Below are 23,495 nucleotides of genomic sequence, written 5' to 3'. Positions count from 1 at the left end.
TACATTATTAGTATGCTGTACGTGGTATTTTTAATGAATATATATCTTTTAGTTTTTTTTTAAATTGTCAATCCCAGTGTTTTAAATTACCTTTAGCTGCAAATTAGGTAGTTCTGAGTATCCTTGGTGTGAAGGTTCCTTTTCACTTTGAAATATTCTTGTAACACTACTGCATGGATAATCTGACACCTTCTGGCAGCACAACTCAGAGAGAACTAAAGGATTTGCTTTGAACCTAAAATATTTGTTTGCTTCCTTTGTAGAGGATATGGTATTTGAGAAAGGCCTTGAGAACTAGGCAGGAAATGGGGGAAAGTACTTTGCAAGTAGTGGCATTAGAAGCTGAGGACCCAGAGTGGCGAAAAGGTAGCATGTACAGGAACCGTAATGGGGCTGCAGGGTGTGTGTGAGGGGAACAGAAGGATACACACCTAAGAAAGCTTGATGGGGGCAAGTTGAAATGAGTCTTGAATACCAGGCTAAGGAGTTTAAACGTTGAAGTAGGAGTGAGGAGTAAGAGTATGTTTTAGAAAAAGAAGCTAGAAGTTAGAGATCAGGAAGTGATTGTAAGGTTATTGCAATATTATTACAATTTGGAGCTAAGACTCTTTGACCTAAATATTGTTGCTTTTATTTTTAAAATTTAGAGCTTGATGACGCAAAAACTAGTATCTTATTTCCCCTACTGAGAATTAAAGTTGAGATAAATTTACACAAGTATTGCTTAAATTCCTTACCAGAGAGTTTTCCTTCAAGGAAATGTTTATAAAAACACTGGGATTGTTCCTCATTCTTTTCCACATTTAGAGAGCAAGATTTTTAGGGAGTTTTCTTGAAGTGATTGAAGTGTACCAATTGTACTTAGTAAGTAGAGCAAGCTGGTTTATTGACCATTATTTAATCACTACAATAAAATGGTACATAGGTCAATTGGTCAATGACATAGGTGAAATAAATGTGAGCTTTGTCAGAAAAAACAAGCAGATTTTCTTTAGGTATAATCTGTGTTTTATTTACAGTCCGTATGTTTACATGGTGAGTAACAGATTCTTTTCTCTGCATTGACCTTTGTGTTGCTTGCGTGGTATAGTTGATTCCCGATTTTGAAGTCGCAGAGATATACAGAATATTGGCCTACAGAAATGACAGACAGACTTAGTTACATTGTCTGTCAATTCATAGGTCATTTTCCTGTACACCATTTCTGAATAACTCTAATCCTCTTCCATTTTTGGTTCTTTAAGTGACATAACAGTTGATTTTTTTTTAATGGATGTTAATTCTTAATTATTTGTCAGTTTTTAAAGACTGCATGAAAGGATATCTGTGTTTTTTTCCTGAATCAAGTGAGAATAAGGTGACCATGATATTTTGGTCTTCTTGAATATGCCTTTTACATTGCAGTGAGTCGGCAGCCATCAAAAGTAACAGCATCTCCACTGGAAATTGATGCACAGTCCATATGGAGTTGCTGTTACAATCGATGATGCCATTAAGAACATCAGAAGGTTCTCTCCGCTTTGCAGGATGAAAGTATAAATTATCTCTTATGCAGTTTCACAGAAGAAAATCTTGATTTATTCTTTTCTGCAGAAGTTGAGAGACTGGTAGATAAGAAACTTTGATGTTTAATTTTTATTTTGAATTAATGTTCTCATTTGTACTTTATAATCATATTTGTATTTTCTCAAGAAATAATTCCACTTTTGACTTTAGTATCATTGAGCATTTATCTTAATCTGTGATAGAACATCTTTATAATTTAGGTGGAAATCTATTACTAATTAGTAAAGACAATTACTCTTTAGCATAATAAATATAAAATATAGAAACTAGGAAGGAAAAGAAGTTATTAAATTTCTTTCATTTTAGAACATTTAAGTGTTAATGCAATAGTTAACATGCATTTAAAACTTAGCCCCTGATTTATAGAAATTATGAGAAATTTCATTAGAAACATGCAAGGAATTTCAAATTTGAGTGTTAAATTTAGCTACCTCAAATTTTTGCTCATCTTAATAATGACTTATTTGTGAAAAAGTCCAATATAGTCATCAAATAAAAATTTCTCCAAAATTGTTTCCTGTCGTCTTCAAAATACAGGATTAAATTAAAAACAGACACCACCCCAGATTTCTAGAATTAAATGTAGTAAATAAATATGAAACATTTAGCCTCTTACCTCATTCTTAATTCCAGTGACTTCCAGAAGAAAAAAATATTACACTCCTTAGCATTTTTGCTTTTATAAAGGCAAAATGCAGGGAACTGAAATGACAGCAACAGTTTCTTCATTACCTTATAATCTTAATGCTGTTTGATTTCTAGTAACACGCTAAATAAACTTCAGCCCAGTTGATATCGAAGTTCAGAATGATTGGTTGATGTTACAGTGGCTGGTTCTACCTAGTGCTTTTTCACAGATTGAAACCCAGGAAGGACACATAATATGTGTATTTAGATAAGGCCATTGCGTAAAGTACAAAGTTTTATGATGGACTTATTGCTTTATGAAATGCAGCATTAAGATGGAAGCATAGAGATTATGTAGTGATAAGTGGTTTCACCCACTTTTATTAACAGTAATTTATACTGATCTTTAGGTTATAAGTTAACTGTATGTTTGTGTTAAGTATAGCATTTTATTAACAAGGGGGATTTCTTATATTTCAAAAGACAAATTTTGACTACTTCTTATGTTCTATTTTTCAGAAGAAGATCTAATATCACTAGAAATTATTTTAAAACTTTAAAGCAGAATCTCAATTTTGTAATAAAAAGTTACACTTCTAAATATTTATCCTAAGGAAGCAAAAGGACTAACATCTCTTGTACACTAACATCTCTTGTATGTGTATATATATATATCTATAGATATATAGGTAGATAAATGTAGGGATGTCTAATACAATTGTTTATGAAAAAGAAGAAATAAAGTCAATTTTGGAAGAATTAATAGGTAGCCATTAAAAATTAATAGGTAGCCATTAAAAATGGTAGCTTAGCTCTTTTTTACAGTTTTGATGGATTGTTTAATAAAATAGCTACAGGAAAAAAGGTCTAGAACATCATATTATATTCTTATCTTTGTAGAGCTATCCCAAATTCCTCATGAAATTATCGTCATTTAATTTCAGTTTTCAAATTAGAATTCATCTTCCTTACATTCCTTCAGTTCAGTTCAGTCGCTCAGTCGTGACCAACTCTTTGCGACCCCATGAATCACAGCACGCCAGGCCTCCCTGTTCATCACCAACTCCTGGAGTTCACTCAAACTCATGTCCATCGAGTTGGTGATGCCATCCAGCCATCTCATTCTCTGTCGTCCCCTTCTCCTCCCACCCCCAATCCTTCCCAGCATCAGAGTCTTTTCCAGTGAGTCAACTCATTGCATGAGGTGGCCAAAGTATTAGAGTTTCAGCTTTAGCATCAGTCCTTCCAATGAATACCCAGGACTGATCTCCTTTAGAATGGACTGGTTGGATCTGCTTGCAGTCCAAGGGACTCTCAAGAGTCTTCTCCAACACCACAGTTCAAAAGCATAAATTCTTCAGCGATCAGCTTTCTTCACAGTCCAACTCTCACATCCATACATGACCACTGGAAAAACCATAGCCTTGACTAGACGGACCTTGGTTGGCAAAGTAATGTCTCTGTTTTTTAATATACTATCTAGGTTGGTCATAACTTTCCTTCCAAGGAGTAAGCGTCTTTTAATTTCATGGCTGCAGTCAGCATCTCCAGTGATTTTGGAGCCCAAAAAAAAGGGAGCCCCTAAATAATTAGTAAAATCTGAGCTTATCAGCAGGGCGAGTTAAAAATGAGAATCTTCTGTCACAGACTTTAATCCAAGCACCCTAAGTAGCTTAGCTCTTAATATCTGCCTGACTCCCTCTGTATGAAAATCAAATAAATGTAGCCCATCCCAACATTTGGCTGTTTCTCAGTTTTTATTACAGTGCTATAATGAGTACTTTCTGAGTACTTGTACAGCATTTACTTGTATTTCTTACCCGAAGTATCTTTTCAGATTTTGTTTGAATATTAAATTTATCTTTACTTTGCAGTCCACTGTAGTCATCTCAAGTGTGAAAGTTGTATGTGCTTGTTTATTTTTATTGCAAATTTTATTTTTAAAACTGCCACAACTTTTTTGGGACATTCAGACCACCAGAGTATATAGGTCAGAGAAAGTTCTCACTTTGTTATACCAGTTCCATGCACCTAAATTTTGATTTGTTTGGGTTGTAAGAATGTTTTTATCTTTGAAATCCACTTTCTTATTTATTATACATTTTGTTCAGCTTTTATACTCTAATTCAGAGTTGTCTTTATTTTCCCTTAAAAACATATGTAATACAGTTGTCTGAGATCTCAAAATAGAGCTAAGTTGCAGAAGAAAATGCCTGTTAAGGTACATTTAGTACATCATATTTTTATATTTCATGATAAAAAGGAAGGAAGCAAGTCTTGCTCTAAATATTAGTAAGACTTGGTCTATTAATATGGCAGAGCTTCTCTCCCCTCTTTAAAATGCTTTGTATTTGTTTTCAATACACTAGAAGAAATATTTTTTTTGTTCATCTGTGTATGTTGGGAAGAACACAAAATAGTCATTTTCTTAGTAGTATGTATTTGATTTATAACAGCCTTTTTGAAATTAGATTTTTTAAAGCTACTACAGGATTATTTTCATTGGTATAGATAACATTGTGCAGTTACGTCGTTTTTAGTAAGTATTATTAGGTAAACTAAAAGAAAAACAAAACAAAACTTTCCTGGTCACCAAAATAAGGGACTTTTATGAATTAAAAAGTATATTTGCAAATAAGGTTTACATAATACAATACTAAACTTCTTATATTGGACCATTATTTTGTATATGTAAGTAAACTATCTATATCTTTATAAGAAAATGTAGCAATTAAAACTTCAACTTTAGTTAGGCTAGAAGTGGTTAACTAAACTTGATGGGATTCTGTAATAATAGTTACCTTAATAACATGTCAGTTGCAAAATTGAAGTCTTTCTTTGCTGTTGGGTATTTTTTGTTACAGACTCTCTAAAATACTTGAATATAGTTAAGTAATAATTAAAATATAATTCTGAAACTTCGTTGAATTTATCTGTGATTTAGCAATATAAAAAATAATTTCATTATAGTTGGATTAGGCATTCTGAAATGGATATGTAAGTATCATCTACAGTTGTAAGGAGACTAAAATATTAGGACTTTTTTCTTTTTTAAGAATAAAAATTTTCTAGCCAAGATGTGGAAGCAGCCTGTGTCCATTGATTGAGGAATGGATAAAGGAGATGTGGTACATATATAGAGTGAAATGTTATTCACCCATTGGAAGGAATGAAATAGTGCCATTTATAGCAACATGATGAACCTAGAAATTATCATACTGAGTGAAATAAGTCAGACAGGGAAGGAGAAATATCACATGGCATCCCTTATATGTGGAAACGAAAAAGAAATGATACAAATGAACTTACAAAACAGAAAGAGACTCACAGAAAATGAGCTTATGGTTGCCAGCAGGAAGGGGTAGTTAGGGAGTTTGAGATGGACATGTACACACTGCTGTATTTAAAATGGGTAACCAACACGGACCTGCCGTGTTCACATGGAACTCTGACTCAAGGCAATGTGGCAGCCTGGATAGGAGGGGAGAGAATGGATACACGTATATATCTGGCTGAGTCCCTTCATTGTTCACCTGAAACGATCACAGCATTGTTAATTGGCTAACAGTTCAGTCGCTCAGTCGTGTCCGACTCTCCGCGACCCCATGAATCACAGCACGCCAGGCCTCCCTGTCCATCACCAACTCCCAGAGTTCACTCAAACTCATGTCCACAGAGTCGGTGATGCCATCCAGCCATCTCATTCTCTGTCGTCCCCTTCTCCCGCCCCCAACCTTTCCCAGCATCAGAGTCTTTTCCAGTGAGTCAACTCGTCGCATGAGGTGGCCAAAGTATTGGAGTTTCAGCTTTAGCATCAGTCCTTCCAATGAACACCCAGGATACCCCAATACAAAATAAAAAGTTCCAAAGAAAGCAAAAAAATTAAAATTTTCAGAGAGTCTTCCATCTCCCCCCAGCGTTTCCCGATATCCATAGAAACTGAAGCTCAGAAGAATAACATGATGTATTCCGGTCAGTATCTAGTAAGTTGCAGGTAGACTCTGGTCTTTGGACTTGGTGCTTGCTATGTCAGCACAGTTGTCTCTGGAGACTTCCTGCTGCCCTGACTTGTCTCTGGTTCACGCCTTCATCTTGCATGGGTACTGAGGGTCTTTTTGCCTTTGCTCAGCAAACCCCAGAGAAGGGGAATATGAGTTCACAGATGCAGTGTTTGTCTTCATAAAAGAGTTAGAAAGGCTGAAAGTGAAAGTCACTCAGTCATGTCTGATTCTTTGCGACCCCATGGACTGTGGCTCACCAGGCTCCTCTGTCCATGGAATTCTCCAGGCCAGAATACTGGAGTGGGTAAGCCGTTCCCTTCTCTAGGGGATCTTCCCAACCCAGGGATTGAACCCAGGTTACCCTCATTGCAGGAGGATTTTTTACCCTTTGAGCCACTAGGGAAGGCCAGAAAGGCTGAAAGAAGTAAAGCAGAATTGAGCCATGATTTGGGAGACACAGTTTCAAGGCCTTTCTTTTAGTTGTGTTACTTGCTTATAAGGCCCAAGATTTAAGGAACCCCAAGGCACAGAACAGATTATCTGTCACTTTAGTCATTTTTTAATGAATCCAATTAGAGAAGTCTTATAAAGTCCTTTTATTAATAAAGGTATACATATATATATAAAACTTGTATACACACAAAAACTATTTTGAGTAATAAAATCCTAACATCATGGGAACCCACTCCAGTATTCTTGCCTGGAGAATCCTTTGATAGTATCTCTTTTTTGTTCTAAGAGTAATAGCATTAGGTTTATTCAGATTTTCTATTATAGTGTATTCAGTTTTCTTAACTGATATTGTGTTCTGTGCAAACTATATAAAATAGTAATATGTAACTAAATATTGTCATATAACTAGATAGTTATTGCACAAAGGTTTTATGGTCTCATGTCACAAAAACTTTATCTTTACTGTTAAAGTCCATATGAAATGTGTGACTGTATTAGAAATATGGACTTGTGCCCATTTACACATTCTTATGATTTATAATTTCTTCAAAATAAATGTAGCGTCATACTTTTTCAGTCTATTCTTTGAAGTATAACCAACTTAAGTATTTTGGTTTTCAATTTGTAGAGCATATTTAACTTATAACACCCATTTGGTTTTTGCCTCCCACAGCAATTTTTCATAAACACTTCATTTTATCTGAATTATCAGACCTAGAGAGATTTAATGATTCATAATATGTGGTCATGATTAATAACAAGTAGATCCAGGTCAAGAGCATAGAGGTTTTTTGTATCCACTCCTCCTTCCACTTCTACCAACTCTTGTGGACCTGCATTCTTAGTTACTTGTGTTAATGGAGTGTGGCAGAAAGGAAGATAATTCAAAAGTTGACTTTAGTATATATATTTTAATCTTTAAATATTAATATGCATGTGTGTGATATGTGTTTTGATAATTGGTTAACAAAATTAACTGTCTGAAGTTTCCTGACTTCAAAGAATCAGTTTAAATAATAGATAGTGCTTACATAATGCCCATTAATATGTGCCAGACACTGTTCTAGGCATTTTGCATATAAGCTCAATTAATATCCATAATAACTCTCCGGGAGTTGGTGACGGACAGGGAGGCCTGGTGTGCTGTGATTCATGGGGTCGCAAAGAGTCAGACACGACTGAGCGACTGAACTGAACTGAATGATACTTTATTATTTGCATTTTTGCGAACTAAGGTACAGAATATTGAGTGCTTTGCCCAGGGTCACATAACTAGTAAGTGATAGGGTTAGGAATTAAATGAAAGTTCTCTGGCTCTGGGGTCCATGTTCTTTTTTTAAAATTTATTTTATTGAAGTATAGTTGATTTACGGTGTTGTGTTAATTTTTACTATATAGCAAACTGACTCAGTTGTGTGTGTATATATATATATATATATATGTGTATATACACACACACATTCTATTTCATATTCTTTTCCATTATAGTTTTTCACAGGACATCGAATATGGTTCCCTGTGCTGTACAGTAGGACCTTGTTGTTTACCCTTTCTATATATAATAGTTTGTGTCTGCTAATCCCAAACTCCTAATCTATCCATCCTTCCCTCTTTGGCAACCACAGGTCTATTCTCTGTGTCTGTGAGTCTCTCATGGATAACTTCATTTGTGTCATATTTTAGATTCCACGTATTAGTAGTATCATATAGTATTTGTCTTTCTCCATCTGACTTACTTCACTTAGTAGGATAACTTCTAGGTTCATCCATGTTGAAGCAAAATGGCATTATTTTGTTCTTTTTTATGGCTGAGTAATATTGTGTGTGTGTGTGTACAAACCACATTTTCTCTATCTGTTCTTCTATTGATGGATATTTAGGTTGTTTTCGTGTCTTGGCTGTTCTAAATATTGCTCTGTGAACATAAGGGTACATGTATCTTTTCAAATTATAGTTTTCCCTGGATATGTACCCAGGAGGGGGATTGTAGGATTATATGGCAGCTCTATTTTTAGTTTTTTGAGGACTCTTCACGCTGTTTCCACAGTGGCTTCACCAGTTTACATTCCTACCAGCAGTGTAGGAGGGTTCCATTTTCTCTACACATGCTCCGTTTTCTTGACCACTATATTCTGGCTTGGTGGAAAGCAGCTAGGGGAAGTTGTAATGTCCATAAAGCTATGATAGTAAATTAAAAGTATATTATTCCTGTGAGAAAATTTAGTGTAAAATTTTCCCTGAGTTTAATTTTCAAATGATTTATAACTGTGTATCTTTATCTTCCCAAAGATATGATCAGTTTCAGTATTCATTCGATATGCATTTATTGGCTTTCTTTTCTGTGTTAGGCATGCACTAAGTTTTACTGGATCATCTCATTTAGTTTGTAGTCACCCTGACAAAAGTATCCAGGATCACTAAAAAGCAAGTTCCACTATGGTGGGAATCTTATCTGCCTTGTTAACTGCTGTAACTCTAGTGCCTCGAACAGTGACCAAGATGTTAGAGTACTCAGTAAATGTTTTTGAATAGAAATTGTACTATTCGTCTTAACAGAAGGGGCAGTCAAAACTTAGAGAAATTTTATTACTTGTGTGTGTCATGTATATAAAAAGTAGCAGTTGAGAGATAAGCCTGGATATCTGTTACCAAAACCCATGCTCTGGAACAGCAGATGAATTTGGATTCAGTCCTGTAAGCAGTGAGGGGGCACTGGAAGTTTCTGAGACAGGGTTGTTGAGATAAAAGCAATTTTAGGAATGCAGAGATGTATCCTGTAAATTAAATTACATGTGTCATGTAAAGGAATGAAAATAGGGGAAAAGTCAGACCATTGCACCAGACTGGTAGGAGGCAGAGAGACTGGACTAATATAGTAACTTAACAAAGAACAAATTTGAGTACCATTTTAAGGTGGAACTGACAGAACGTGTTGGCTTAATTTGAGCAGAAATTGGAGTTGGTAGATAATTAGGAGGTTTTGAATATAGGTACTTGGATAGAAAATAGAAACAGGGCAATTAGTAACCAAAAAAGAGGTATCAGGAGATATCCCTATTTTAAAAAAAACTTTATTTTCCTTTTTCTTTTAAGGGCTACTTATGATCAATGTGATTTCATTTATATTGAATTTAAGATGACAGTAGAAATGAAGTAATCAAATAATTGAAGATAATATCACTAAAGTTTGGGGGAAAGATAGGAAAAAATGTCTTGCATATTGGGAAAAATACCCTGCAGATAGGAAAAAATATTACCACTTTTTAATTTTTTAAATATTTGGTATTAACCACAGTAATTATTTGAACAGTTTTGCTTTGTCCCCCTGAAAATAGCCAAACCGTCGAGCATATTATTAAACTAGTGGAAGAACATGGCAGTGACATCTGGTGGACTCTTCCCCCAGAGCAACTTCTTCCAAAAGAAGTCTTATCTCAGGTACATTTCCACTTGTACTTAAACAGCCTTTGTGTGCATTGCATGATTTAATGACAACACGAGAGGTTCCTGGGAGTTGAAAAGTAGTGATATTATCACGTCAAGTTCGTGAGTTTAGTCATCATAAACTAGGAGCCAGAGCAGTTTGAGAGTAGACATTTTGATTTCACGAGAGAAGCTGGGTGTTTAGTGGAGCAGTAGAGGCTGAGGGGGATTTGCTGTCTCCCCGAGGGGCAAGATTGATTGTAACTGCTCTGTTGGCTGAGTAGAGACACGTGTGACTGTGGGAGAACAGTACCTAACACTGGTGCATCAGGGACTTCATAGGACATGAGTTCAAGTTACCTGATGGCATCGCACACGGAGAAATCCAAACTGGAAGATAATTGCCAGAAAATGAACACAATTTACATTTACATTAATACATGTGTAGGTGGCCACAGTCGCTTACACATGTAGATGAGGTAGTGAAGTAGTTGTCCCTAATGGCAAAATACTTAACATAAGAAATGTCAATGTAAAATGTGAATTTAATGGTTGTATTTCATTTTCTTAAGACTTTTTTTTGGGATATTAATTGTAAGTATCACGATCTTTGTGTAATTAAAATGTTTTTACGTTATCTTATTAGGTTGGTGGTCCTGATGCTTTGGAGTACGTGCCAGGTCAGGATATTTTGGACATCTGGTTTGATAGTGGAACTTCATGGTCTAATGTTCTTCCAGGTAATCTAAAACAAGAGGTCTATTGCCTGTCAGGCAGTTTTGAAAATTAATGCTATCAGAAGAAATCTCTAATCAACAACTTATTTTTTTTACTTTACTTGGAAGTATATCTCCTACTATAGTATAATTTTAAACCTGAAAGAGCCACTGGAAATCATTTAATCCAGTGTCTTCTATGAAATTTTATATAGACCCACAATACATAAGATAAAGGTGGGAATTTTCTTCTTCCTTCCAGTCAGCTTATTCTCTTTGACCTCCTTGGCAGCCCTAAGGTATTGAGTTCTGTAGAACCAAGAGTGGAAATCACTGAAATAGCCTGACCCCATCTCATTTTTCAGAAGAGGACATGAGATTGAATTGGAATCACATTAGTTGGTGGTCACACAGCTTAGTGTCAGACTAGAACTCGGGCACCCTGCTTTTCCGTTCTTATTCTTCGGTACTCCATTACCTTCTCACAGATTTCTCCCCTCTCTCCTTAGACAACTGACTAATTTCTACTTGCTCATGGTTAGGGTGAGCTTTTGATTCCATGGATAAAGAGGAAGGAGAGATTAGGCAGGGATTAGTCGGAGAAGGCAGTGGCAACCCACTCCAGTACTGTTGCCTGGAAAATCCCATGGACGGAGGAGCCTGGTAGGCTGCAGTCCATGGGGTCGCAAGAGTCAGACACGACTGAGCGGCTTCACTTTCACTTTTCACTTTCATGCGTTGGAGAAGGAAATGGCAACCCACTCCAGTGTTCTTGCCTGGAGAATCCCAAGGATGGGAGAGCTTGTTGGGCTGCCGTCTATGGGGTCGCACAGAGTCGGACACGACTGAAGCGACTTAGCAGCAGCAGCAGCAGAAGGGAGTAGTAGCAGGGTGTGTTTAGATGTGAGAAGATGCCTTCAAGGATACTAAGTGAAAGGTGAGAGGTAAAAAGTCCTCACTGAGAGGTTACAGACAGGTACCAGGGAGGTTACAGGGATGAGGCGGTTTCCTTTCTGGAACAAAGGAATGTGGAAAAATGGCTTGCATGCTCCACTGACCATTGTTGAATGGATTGACCAGGATCGTGGTCAGGTTTTACTTGGGGTATCCTTCTGGTAGTAGGCCTCATTACTGAGAGGACATTAGTGTGATTCCTGGCAGGTAAATGTGTTCCACTATTTGGGCCTTTCTTTCCACCTAGGAAATTTGAGAAGTAAAATACGCATAAATTAATGTTCACTCTGTTTTATAGCTAAAGTGTACATAAAAATTCATAATCAAATATAAGTTAATGTATAATATGATTTTTATGTAGTAATGTTCAGGTGCTATTTCATATGCTTCTAATATTGTACTCAAGAGAAAATATTGCCAGTTTAGGTACTTTGTTTTCCTAAATTATATTGAAAATGTAAGCAGAAAACACTCCATAAGGTTGGTAGGTAGGTTAAGTAGTGTTATAAACAGGAAAAAGAGTTACCTCCTACTATGTTTGGGGTAACATCCTGCATTTCAAAATAGCATATGCCGTATATGAAATAGTGCTTTTGAAGTATTTTTCAAAGTTCATTAGCTGCTTCAGCCTTGATAGGATAATGTTGATTATAAAAACTCCCTTCTAAAGTTACTCTGAGAATTAAATGACAACAATAAAGTTCTTAGCTACTCAGCAAATAACTGTTGAATTAATAAAAATAGTATTTTATTTTCATAAAGATTTAACTTGTAATACTGATAATTGACAGTCATTATGAATTGGTTCCTAATTTAGATAATATTTTAGCTGTGTGTTTGGAAGATCATACTGCAAAGTTTATTTTATCTTGGTTAATAAATTGACAGTGAAGGTAACAGCTGAGGTGAATGTAGTGTGGCCATTGGGTGGAGGATGACACAAGAGATAGGTAACATGATTACTTTTAATATTTTAATAAGTATTAATTTCCATTTTTTTAACTTTAATTGACTTAGATTTCTGTTTTTTGTTTGTTTTCATATTTATTTTGGAGGTACTGAGCAAAGAGCGGATTTGTACTTGGAAGGAAAAGACCAGCTTGGGGCTTGGTTTCAGTCTTCTTTATTAACAAGCGTGGCAGCAAGGAATAAGTCACCTTTTAAGTAAGTATTACACCTGAGCTAACCAAGTGAGCCTCCCTTGAGTATTTCTGCTGAGTACTTGCCAGTGTGAAATAATATGTGCTGAGTAATATGTATGTGGTAAAACACTGCCCTTAATTAGTTGACTGTCTTCAATCTCATGAGAGAAATAAGTTTGAAGTAAAAAAAAAAAAAAAAAGACACAAAGGAGACAGTAATACAGAAAAGTTCTTTCACTCTGATACAGATCCTAAGTCCAGGAGAAGTAAAACCAGCATTGACTGGCGTAGTAGAGAAACCCACGGAGAGCTTGACCTTTAAATGTGGTAGACTCGACACGAATCGATGTAGAGAGGATATTCTAGTTTGATTTAAGGACAGTCTTGATCAGATATCCTTATATTTGTAATTTCCGCAAGTGGCTAATGAACTGAAACATTTTTTTAGTGAATGTTATTAAATTAGTGGGTTCTTATTTAGTTTTAGATAATAGCTTTTCCGTATTCAAATATGTGGATAAAGGTTCTACCCAGAAGGATTCTTAAATGGCTTAAGATTTTTGCTATCTCACAATGAAAACTGTTCTCAGAGTAATGGGCATGTTTATGTTTTTAGTATAACATGCTTTTACAAGTTGATGGAACAGTAGATATATTTCTCTCAAATTGCCTTTTTTAACAAAGATAATTTTGTGGTGATAATTTTTTTAAGACATACTTGGTTAGCTTTAATGATCAAAATCAGTACATTATAGATGATCAGGAGACAATTGTTTAGTGAATGTAAGCATAAAAATATTTTCTGTGTATAGAGAGCTTAGTATTTAGTAATCAGGATAAATAAGCAGCTTAGAATTATACTTTGAAGAAAAATTTTCATATAATCTGTCAAGAAAAATGTTTTATTTTTGTTTCAAACTAGGATACTCTTTTTAAGCTATAAGTCATCTTCAAAATGTCCATCATAATTGTGTTTATTAGTATAGTAGCTCATTTGTCTTCTTAGGACAGTGGTTGTTCATGGATTTACCCTTGGAGAAAAGGGAGAAAAGATGTCCAAGTCTCTTGGGAATGTCATTGATCCTGATGTTGTCATCAATGGAGGACAAGTAAGTGGTTCCCTAAAAACTCATTTTATTTTTGTTTTAAAGCTCTTAATTTGGCAGCAAGACCCTTAATATAGTTACTTCAATGTAAAAAGAAAACTCACAAAACTGATTTTTATACTTGTAGCAAATGCCTTACCATGTTTTAAATCTAGACTCTTAAATTTTGTGTAACCTTTTTGAAAATGTGAAGGATTGGGATTGTTGTGGCTCTTTTGACTTATTTCAGGTCTGAATCTCCAGTTAGGTTCATGCTGTCCCTTTTTTAATTGTCTGGACTTTAAAACTCTATATAAACTATGGTTTTACAGTTAAGTAGAAACAGTATAAGAATAAAAAAGAGTCAGCAACTTTCATTCTTGGAAATTACACACTTTAAAGAAGTTATTCAATATCAAATCTGGGGCTGCTGGTAATTTGCTTTATTTTGGAGTTGCTTTCAGAAAAGATACTGCTTATCTGTTCTTTAACCCTGTCAGCTTTTAACCACCCTCCTAGAGTCCAGTAACCACATCTCTTGGTCAGAGTAGCTTGGGCATACTGAGAGGGAAAGCACCCCTCCCCGTCCACCCCGTCCACTCGCCTATCACAGGGGCATCCAGGGCAGTACTCTGACTGCCTGCCTGCCGTATTAGCTGTTTACAGATATCTCAGGGAAGACATTGAACCAGGCTGCAGGCCATACTCCCCGGTTTTCCAGTTGTGTTGTTTTGTTAGATGCAGTCTGATCTCTGAAATTGTTAGCTTATTTCATTACAGTACAGGTACATTTTATGCTCATGTTGTATTCAAGCATTTCAGAATAGGAGTCTTACCTGAAACATCTGTTCACCAAATTGTCATCGAAAGCTATTTATTTATTGGTATTTTTTTTTCCCCCTCAATGTAAAGGATCACAGCAAAGAGCCCCCCTATGGTGCTGATGTGCTTCGCTGGTGGGTTGCCGAGTCCAACGTCTTCACTGAAGTCACAATTAGTCCATCTCTACTGAATGCTGCCAGAGATGACATTAGCAAGGTCAGGATCACTCCTCTTTCTGGTCCTTACTCTTTCTGAATGAGAAGTTTACCGAGTCCCTGTTAAAATCATGAGGCGCGTTTTGTTGGCACTTGCACAAATGAATGAAAATGAGTTCTCCACATGTTGTGAGCTCTACAAAATACCGTGTGGTCATTTATTTGTTTAGAAATATAAGTAGTAATGTTAAAACTTTTATATGCTATCTTTTTTATATTATGATATGTAGTTATAGAAATTTTAATATACTTTCTGTGTGCTCAATGACCATTCACATTTATTCCATTTATTTTTACCGACACAACGTTCTCACCTACACTGATGAACAGAATGGGCCACTGACAGGTGATCTGCCCTAAAATTTTCAAGAAAGATAAAACTCAGTTTTTATTGATAAATTACAATGGTTGTTTCTATAACTGGGCTTTTGAAATGAGATGGTGTTCTTTTGCACTTAAATAGTCTTATTTAAAAGGAATGAAATAAAAATAAAGTATCCCATTAGGAAAGTCACATGAGTGGGATAAAAATTATAGAAACATAAAGCAGTTTCAGGACTAATTGAAGGACTCATCGTGTTTTGACCACATGTTTCTTTTTTCTTGATGTTTATAGCTGAGGAACACACTCCGCTTCCTTTTGGGCAATGTGGCCGGTTTCTGCCCAGAAACAGACTCCATCCCCGTCGACAGCATGCACGTCATAGACCAGTACATGCTGCACCTGCTGCAGGACTTGGCAAACAAGGTGAGTGAGCATTAATGCGCTGTCGGAGGCGGCACACTGTGTGTTGAAGTCTGAGTTGCGTGTTGAGTGAAACCACCTGTGTTAGAAACAGTGACTAAAGCGCTGAGGAAAGTTACACTTGATCAGTTCCACATGTCCCTAGGTTGACTGGGTATGAAGTCTTAGAATTCTTCTGGTTTCTCAGAAAAGACGAGAGTAGTGTGCCTGGTGGCAAAAGTAGGCCAGGCTTCTCCTCAGGCCACATATTCCTCTGAAAATCAGCTCCATGTATAAGAAGGAATAAAGTTGAGATGTACTTTTGTCTGGAGAGGTATAGAAATACGTATCTCAAGTATAGCAGCAACTGAAATGACAATTCTTAGGTGTCTTGTAAAATACTCATATATAAACACAAGTAATCTGTATTTTCTCAAAAATTGAAATTCCTTCCACTTAAGTCAGAGTCGTACATATAGACTTTTGCCTAGTTATACTTTTCTGTCATAAATGAGGGAACATTGGTATCTTTTTCCCTTTGCTGTTTGAGAACAGTGCTGTTTCATCACTTAAAACTTGATCTTTTCATTTGATGCCTGTTCTTTTGTAGAGCCCAGGGTAAATTATTCTGTTTTTTCTGAGGATAGTAGCCTTTCATATCCAGAAATGATATTTCGAAGATCCTTAAATGCTCTCACATTTTTCCTGTTTTGTGTTTGGTCTGCCTCTGAAACGTATTTTGAAAAGGAACATATTCTGCTCATGATGACTTGCATTTTTATTTGCTTATCCCAGCTTCCAAATTTATTTTGGTTTTGTTCCCTAGATTAATGATTCATATAAGCAGTATGACTTTGGAAAGGTTGTTCGGCTGTTACAAGCATTTTATACCAGGGAACTCTCCAATTTTTATTTCAGCATAATCAAAGACAGGTATGTATAACTGAACATTGAAATGCTTAACAAACAGTGCGTGACTGTCTACTCGGCTTGACAAATGTTGGAAAGCAGAGGCCAGCAGTGGGGGGCCTGGGCCATTATTAAGAAGTTGGATTCTTGAGTCAAGTCTGATTGGGCATTTTCACCCTGCTACTTGCTAGTTTGATGAGCTGAGGCAACTTATCCTATAATCTCAGTTTCTTATTCATAAAATGGTGATGATAATACCTATCTCAGAAAGTAGAAATGAAAAGATACAATGTAAGTAGCATACTCAGTGCTGTGTTTGACAAAGCAAGTCCTCAATAAGTAGTAGCTGTGACTGTGAGGTCATGAACACAGTGCTTGTTCTCAGGAGTTTGCTGGCCTTCAGGCGGGAGAAATACTCAGGTAATTATTAATATAACAACATCATATAACATCGGTGATGCCCTTTTAGAGGCAGGCTGCATGCTGTCTTCATGTTTTGCTCCTGTAGTAACTCAGCCAGTGTGAAGTGCCAGCCCCACTCATCAGCACCTCCGGGACCTTCTACTGGGATTACAAATCCCAGTCCTTCCCTTGACGTACTGATAGGGTCATAAGGGTGGGGTGCCTGCATGCTTGCTAAGTCACTCAGTCGTGTCCTGCTCTTTGTGACCCCGTGGACTGTAGCCCACCAGGTTCCTCTGTCCATGGGGACCTTCCAGGCAAGAATACTGGAGTGGGTTGCCATGCTCCCCTTCAGAGGATCGTCTCAACCCAGGAATCAAACCTGGGCCTCCTGCATTGCAGGCAGATTCTTTTACCACCTGAGCCACCAGGGAAACCTGTAGGACTAGGTACTCGAATCTTGAATACCATCAACTGACTTACTAATTTTCCTTTCACTAAGTTGTCTAGATTCTGGCTATTATCGATCTGTAAAACAGAACTGTACATAGCATAGCTTTGAGTTTTTGAGGAGGTGCGCACACCGGGAAGGAGTCAGGTGGAATAGGGGATGAGTCAGAAGAGCTGTATGATGGAATATTTTATCCTTTACTTAGAAGACGGTTAGAGCCATAGGCTTAGGCACCGTCAGAAGAAGCTCAGCCTGAGGCCGGTCCCACCTTGGCAGTGATTGTGTACAGCATGTTGTCAACCGCTCAATAAGTTGTTCTTGTCCAGGCTTTATTGTGAAAATGCAGATGATCCCAAACGACGCTCTTGTCAGACTGCATTAGCTGAAATTTTGGATGTAATGGTTCGCTCTTTTGCTCCCATTCTTCCTCACTTGGCTGAAGAGGTATTCCAGCACATACCCTATATTAAAGGTAAGAGATACTGATTTGTTCTCTGAGTGAGAAAGACCCTGGCTGAGGGTGCAGCTTCTCCTTTTATCTGCTTCAAATAAGAGGCACATACTCATCGATTAATACCGTGACTGCTTTGTGGCATGATGCGTCTCAATTTAGTAACTGTGGTTTCTGCATCTCATCTGTGTGTAGAGGAGTAGGATGAATTTCAGCATGTCTTTCAAGCCACTTTAGAATGCTTTCTGAAATATATTAGCAGCTTGACTATACTGAGAAATCACTTTTTCTTGTATACCTTTTTTGGGCTCCAAAATCACTGCAGATGCTGATTGCAGCCATGAAATTAAAAGACGCTTACTCCTTGGAAGGAAAGTTATGACCAACCTAGATAGCATATTAAAAAGCAGAGACATTACTTTGCCAATCAAGGTCCGTCTAGTCAAGGCTATGGTTTTTTCCATGGTCATGTATGGATGTGAGAGTTGGACTGTGAAGAAGGCTGATCACCGAAGAATTGATCCTTTTGAACTGTGGTGCTGGAGAAGACTCTTGAGAGTCCCTTGGACTGCAAGGAGATCCAACCAGTCCATTCTAAAGGAGATTAGTCCTGGGTGTTCATTGGAAGGACTGATGCTAAAGCTGAAACTGCAATACTTTGGCCACATCATGCGATGAGTTGACTCACTGGAAAAGATTCTAATGCTGGGAAGGGTTGGGGGCGGGAGGAGAAGGGGACGACAGAGAATGAGATGACTGGATGGCATCACCGACTCGATGGACATGAGTTTGAGTGAACTCCAGGAGTTGGTGATGGACAGGGAGGCCTGGCGTGCTGTGATTCATGGGGTCGCGGAAAGTCGGACACGACTGAGCGACTGAACTGAACTGAACTGAAAAGTATAGTGCCTGCTAGTGAATATTTTTCTAATTTTTTTTCTATTTGTTTACACTAAACTTACAGAAAATTAGAAATTTTACAGTGAGGATGTCACTCATGATCTTGCTTATAACCCAGAGACATCTACTGTAATATTGGGATATTTCTGTTTTAGTTTCTTCTAGGCATCCTTTGAGATCTTACTGTATATCTTGCCCTTTGTTTACATTTCCAAATGTTGATGTAAATATTTGGTAAGCATTTAGGATGCCAACAAAGATCCGTCTAGTCAAAGCTATGGTCTTTCCAGTAGTCATGTATGGATGTGAGACCTGGACCATAAAGAAGGCTGAGCACTGAAGAATTGATGCTTTTAAACTCTGGTGCCGGAGAAGACTCTTGAGAGTCCCCTGGCCTGCAAGGAGATCCAACCAATCAATCCTAAAGGCAATCAGCCGTGACTGTTCATTCGAAGGACTGATGCTGAAGCTGAAACTCCAATACTTTGGCCACCTGATGCGAAGAGCAGACTCATTACAAAAGACCCTGCTGTTGGGAAGGATTGAGGGTAGGAGGAGAGGATGGCGACAGAGATTGAGATGGTTGGATGGCATCACCGACTCGATGGACATGAGTTTGAGCAAGCTCCAGGAGTTGAAGGACAGGAAAGCCTGCCACGCTGCCGTCTATGGGGTCGCAAAGAGTCAGACATGGCGTAGCAACTGAACAGCAATCATACTAATTATTAATACCACAAATAACAATCCTTATTTCTCATGAATAGTAAACGTGTGATGGTTTGAGTTTTATATACAGTTTAAATATATATATAAATTGGTTTAACTTTTTTTTTTTTAAGAACCCAAGAGTGTTTTTCGTACTGGGTGGATTAAAACCAGTTCTATCTGGAAGAAACCTGGACTGGAAGAAGCCATAGAAAGCGCGTGTGCAATGAGAGATTCATTTCTTGGAAGCATTCCTGGCAAAAATGCAGCTGAGTATGAGGTGATCATTGTGATCGAGCCTGGGCTGCTTTTTGAGATCATGGAGGTGAGCCGCAGTTTGTTCCTTTTGAAATGGTGTTCGTATCAAAGTGCTCCATGTAAAATCTGGTTTCAGAAGATGTCGATATAAATAGTACATTAAAGAAAAAAATTATAAGTTAGGATTTCTGTCTTCTAATCCTAATATTAATCACTGATTGTTTCCAACCTCTGTATGTTTCCTTTTTCTTCTCTTATAAAACATGTACTCTGTTGCTACTTATATTTTATACGTTGGGACAGGAAGGTGTAATAAAGTTCTATTTGAAACGAGCCCTCAGGGCTAGTTAGACAACAGGCAGCACCTGGCAGTAATATCTGAATACACAAAAATTGGGAGTTTTGTGTTAAGGGTCTGGTTTTCTGAGAATTTTATCCATCTGGACAAGATTTGCGTCAGCAAATTTACCAAGTGATCTCAAAGTATTCATCCTATTTTTTATTTTCAAAAGGGCCATCAAAAGTTTCCCCTTGAGATCTTAGGGGTTGATTGACCAGATTGACTTAGAGCCTAACATACTGACTGAAGATTTTTTTTTTAATGTTTGAGAAGAAAACTTAGTTTTGTGACTTATGTTTTGACATTTGACTGGTATCATAGTCTACTGAAAAACGACCATCTCAACTGGTTGGATGACAATCTAAATTTTTAATAATGTAATTAAGTTGATTAAGATTCAAGGCTTGAAATAGCTAGTAGGTATAAGATGGTTGCTCAGGTAACAGAAGTTTGATAAGATGTTGACGTTTTAAAATTTACAAGTTGGGAAGCTCACAATTGCCATTTTTTGAGCCAGGAAACTGAGGCCTGTTGAAGCTGTGACTTGGCTGAGGCTCTCCAGTCTGGTACTGAGCTTTCCTGCTCATATCACGTTTCCTCTGACTTCATCAGTTCTGAGTAGTAAGCTGAAAACAGTGCACCTTGCTTGGGTCATTGATACTTGAAAAAAAAAAATTCAGGATTTAAAAAAATGTGAATGTGTTTTCCTTAGGGATTATACTGACCAGCTGTCCGATGGAGTCCTGGATCTATCAGTTAACTAATGGTGTAAATGCAATCTCTTTGAATCTCCTATTTTCTCATGAGCTGGTTTTTTTTTTTTTTTAAGGAATTTTGTATTACTTAGCTCACACAGTTACTTTGAAGATCAGAATTAAAATGAAAAATGTAAAAAAGTGCTTATCAGATATCCCAATTCAGTGTGCTTCAGAAGAGTTCTGAGCATTATTCAGGCTGCCACCATTGGTTTACACCGCTAACAGCAGATCCTTGTTGAGATAGTATCTTAACCCCTCTCCTTCTGTAGGAAGCATGATACAGGAGTAAAATGCAAGCTTTGAGGCCGACAGACCTGGGCTGGAATTGCAGCACACCACTTACTGGTTGGGAACCTCCCCGAGCAAGTTTCCTCATTTGTAAAATGGGGATTAAAAAATGCTGTTGCTGTTTTGTGACAGTTACAGATAATGGGTGGACATTTAGCATCTAGCGAAGTGAAGTGCCTGGCATAGAGTTGTGTTCTCAATCGATACGATTGATTAGGAGTTTTTAGTTAAAAGCTTTCATACTACTAAGATTTGACTTATATAATAGTATTAGCTCAGGAGGTGATGGTCCCAAGAGAGTTCTTCACCAAACATAAGAACTTGCAGTGTCTTTTTATACCTTTGTGGTAACAATAATTTACATAGTAACTTTGAAATGCTTATGCCCAGATGCTGCAAGCCGAGGAGACTTCCAGTACCTCTCAGCTGAATGAATTAATGATGGCATCCCAGACAACTTTGCTTTCTCAGGAACCACGAGGAATAACTGAGGATGTAACTGAGCTTAAAGGGACGTTTCTAATCAATTTAGAAGGTAAGAAGGAGATGAGAATGACAACAAATACCAGATAACAATAGTATGTGGACAACTGAACAATAATTACAGGTCATCTCCAGCTTTCCAGTGGATGACTTGTATTCTAAAGGCAGATACACACCTGGTGAGTGCATCTTTCTATAGGAAGTGAAAACAGTGATCAGCTTTCTGAATCAGCTGAGTGCCCTACCTGGTGATCTTGGGAACACAGGGGTAGGGAGAGAAGAGGGAAAACGTCATTGTCCCCGTATGTGAAGTCAGTCTGCCTTACCTCAGTTGGCCTTTGTGTCCTTGTCCTTTGACCAACCCTACCATCACTCTCTCGTGTTGAATCTAAAATTTATTATGCTCGCCCCAAATTACAGTATCGTAGCCACTCTTAACGAGTCAAGGAAGTTTTATTGAACTCATTCCCACAGTGCTAGCTTATAAGCAGACCTTTTGTAGGTATTTGTTTGATTTGGAGATTTTTGTCAACTTACTTCATTCTCATTGATGGAAATGAAAACTGAGTAATGTTAACAGAATAACATGAGTATACCTTAGGAGCAGTGATGCTCTCTGTGTTTCATAGTAGCTTTTGGGCACCAGCAAGAGGTGGGAGACTAATTTATATCCATCAGTTTGAGGCCTGGCAGCACTGATCATGTAGTAGACGCTGCATTTATCTGCTTTCCAGAATGTTAATTTATATTCTCTGTGCAGTGACTAGAAAATGATTTATTTTCTGTACTGTACTAGTCTGAGGTCTATTAATGATGGACAAATTTTTGCTTCCTTTTGTCCAAACCAAGTAGTTTAATGTGGGGGCGCTGCTCATTGTCCCTCTAATTTGGCTCTTTTAAAATTCTTAATCAAGAATGTATCTGGACAGGAGAGGCAGTGTAATTATCAGAACTGGACACAGATGAAGAGCAAGCAGGCATGCTCTGCCTGAGTAGATATAGAACTCCCATGACCTGTGGAAAAATCAGCCTCAGGGTCTCAGATTCCTCCTCTCCCCAGTCATCAGATTGTGTGAGCCTCCCATCTTGGCTGTATATGTACAAATGTGTAAGGGAAGCAGTATTTCACAAGGCAGGGAGGAAGCTCTGAAAAGGGGGCACCTGGAGAAATAGAGATGCCCAAGTTCAGTGGCCTGTGAGCAATACTCTTCACATGTTTTTCTTCTACAGGTGGCGATATTCGTGAAGAGTCTTCATACAAAGTAATTGTCATGCCAACTACCAAGGAAAAATGCCCTCGCTGTTGGAAGTACACAGCTGAGTCATCAGACACACTGTGTCCCCGATGCACAGAAGTTGTGAAAGGGAAGTAGGACCTCATTGTGTGTTGATGGCTTTCTGAGCAAGAACCTCCTGACAGGACTGAGTAGGGGTCTAGATGGATTGTTGACAGTACTGGAGAGAAATCCAAGATTTAGGTAACGAGTGGAAGAGTAAATGGTTGAGGATGAGAGTCTTAAGTCAGAACTACAAGTGTGTTTCTGTAACTATACATATGGAAACATATACATCTGCAGGTGGATCCATAATGGACTTACTCAGAATGTAACACTGAAAATGCTTGCCTACAAATGTGCTGAGCAGAAAATGTTTTATATTTTATAAACCTTCTTCACTCAGTATTTTAAGTTCTATAACGTCTAAAAATAAAGGCACCTGGAAAATTACTGACTGGTGGTGGTACAAAAGCTGTGAAAAGTAAAAAATGTGTTTTGAACAGGAACGGTGCAGGGGGGTGTGTCACTTAAGAGATGAAGAGAGT

The 23,495-nt window shown here is 37.5% G+C and overlaps 1 protein-coding gene across 1 annotated transcript in view; it reads left to right on the top strand.

Annotated features, from left to right (window-relative positions):
• Positions 1 to 23,400, top strand: part of IARS2 (isoleucyl-tRNA synthetase 2, mitochondrial) — a 42,447-nt gene extending 19,047 nt beyond the window's left edge. Inside the window, exons 13-23 of the mRNA XM_055419877.2 lie at positions 9,983 to 10,085; positions 10,717 to 10,810; positions 12,796 to 12,904; positions 13,889 to 13,991; positions 14,880 to 15,005; positions 15,621 to 15,752; positions 16,555 to 16,661; positions 17,817 to 17,962; positions 19,681 to 19,871; positions 21,581 to 21,725; positions 22,904 to 23,400. Coding sequence (XP_055275852.2) covers positions 9,983 to 10,085; positions 10,717 to 10,810; positions 12,796 to 12,904; positions 13,889 to 13,991; positions 14,880 to 15,005; positions 15,621 to 15,752; positions 16,555 to 16,661; positions 17,817 to 17,962; positions 19,681 to 19,871; positions 21,581 to 21,725; positions 22,904 to 23,046 — 1,399 coding nt within the window. The 3' untranslated portion in view covers positions 23,047 to 23,400. The remainder of the gene's footprint in view (positions 1 to 9,982; positions 10,086 to 10,716; positions 10,811 to 12,795; positions 12,905 to 13,888; positions 13,992 to 14,879; positions 15,006 to 15,620; positions 15,753 to 16,554; positions 16,662 to 17,816; positions 17,963 to 19,680; positions 19,872 to 21,580; positions 21,726 to 22,903) is intronic.
• The last annotated feature ends 95 nt before the right edge of the window (positions 23,401 to 23,495 follow it).

This window comes from Moschus berezovskii, chromosome 17 (assembly GCF_049115385.1).
Source record: "Moschus berezovskii isolate FMDL1 chromosome 17, NW_MosBer_1.0, whole genome shotgun sequence".
NCBI lineage: Eukaryota > Metazoa > Chordata > Mammalia > Artiodactyla > Moschidae > Moschus > Moschus berezovskii.
The sequence above is the reverse complement of the archived record's forward strand: the minus strand, read 5'-3'. Positions and strand labels throughout refer to the sequence as shown.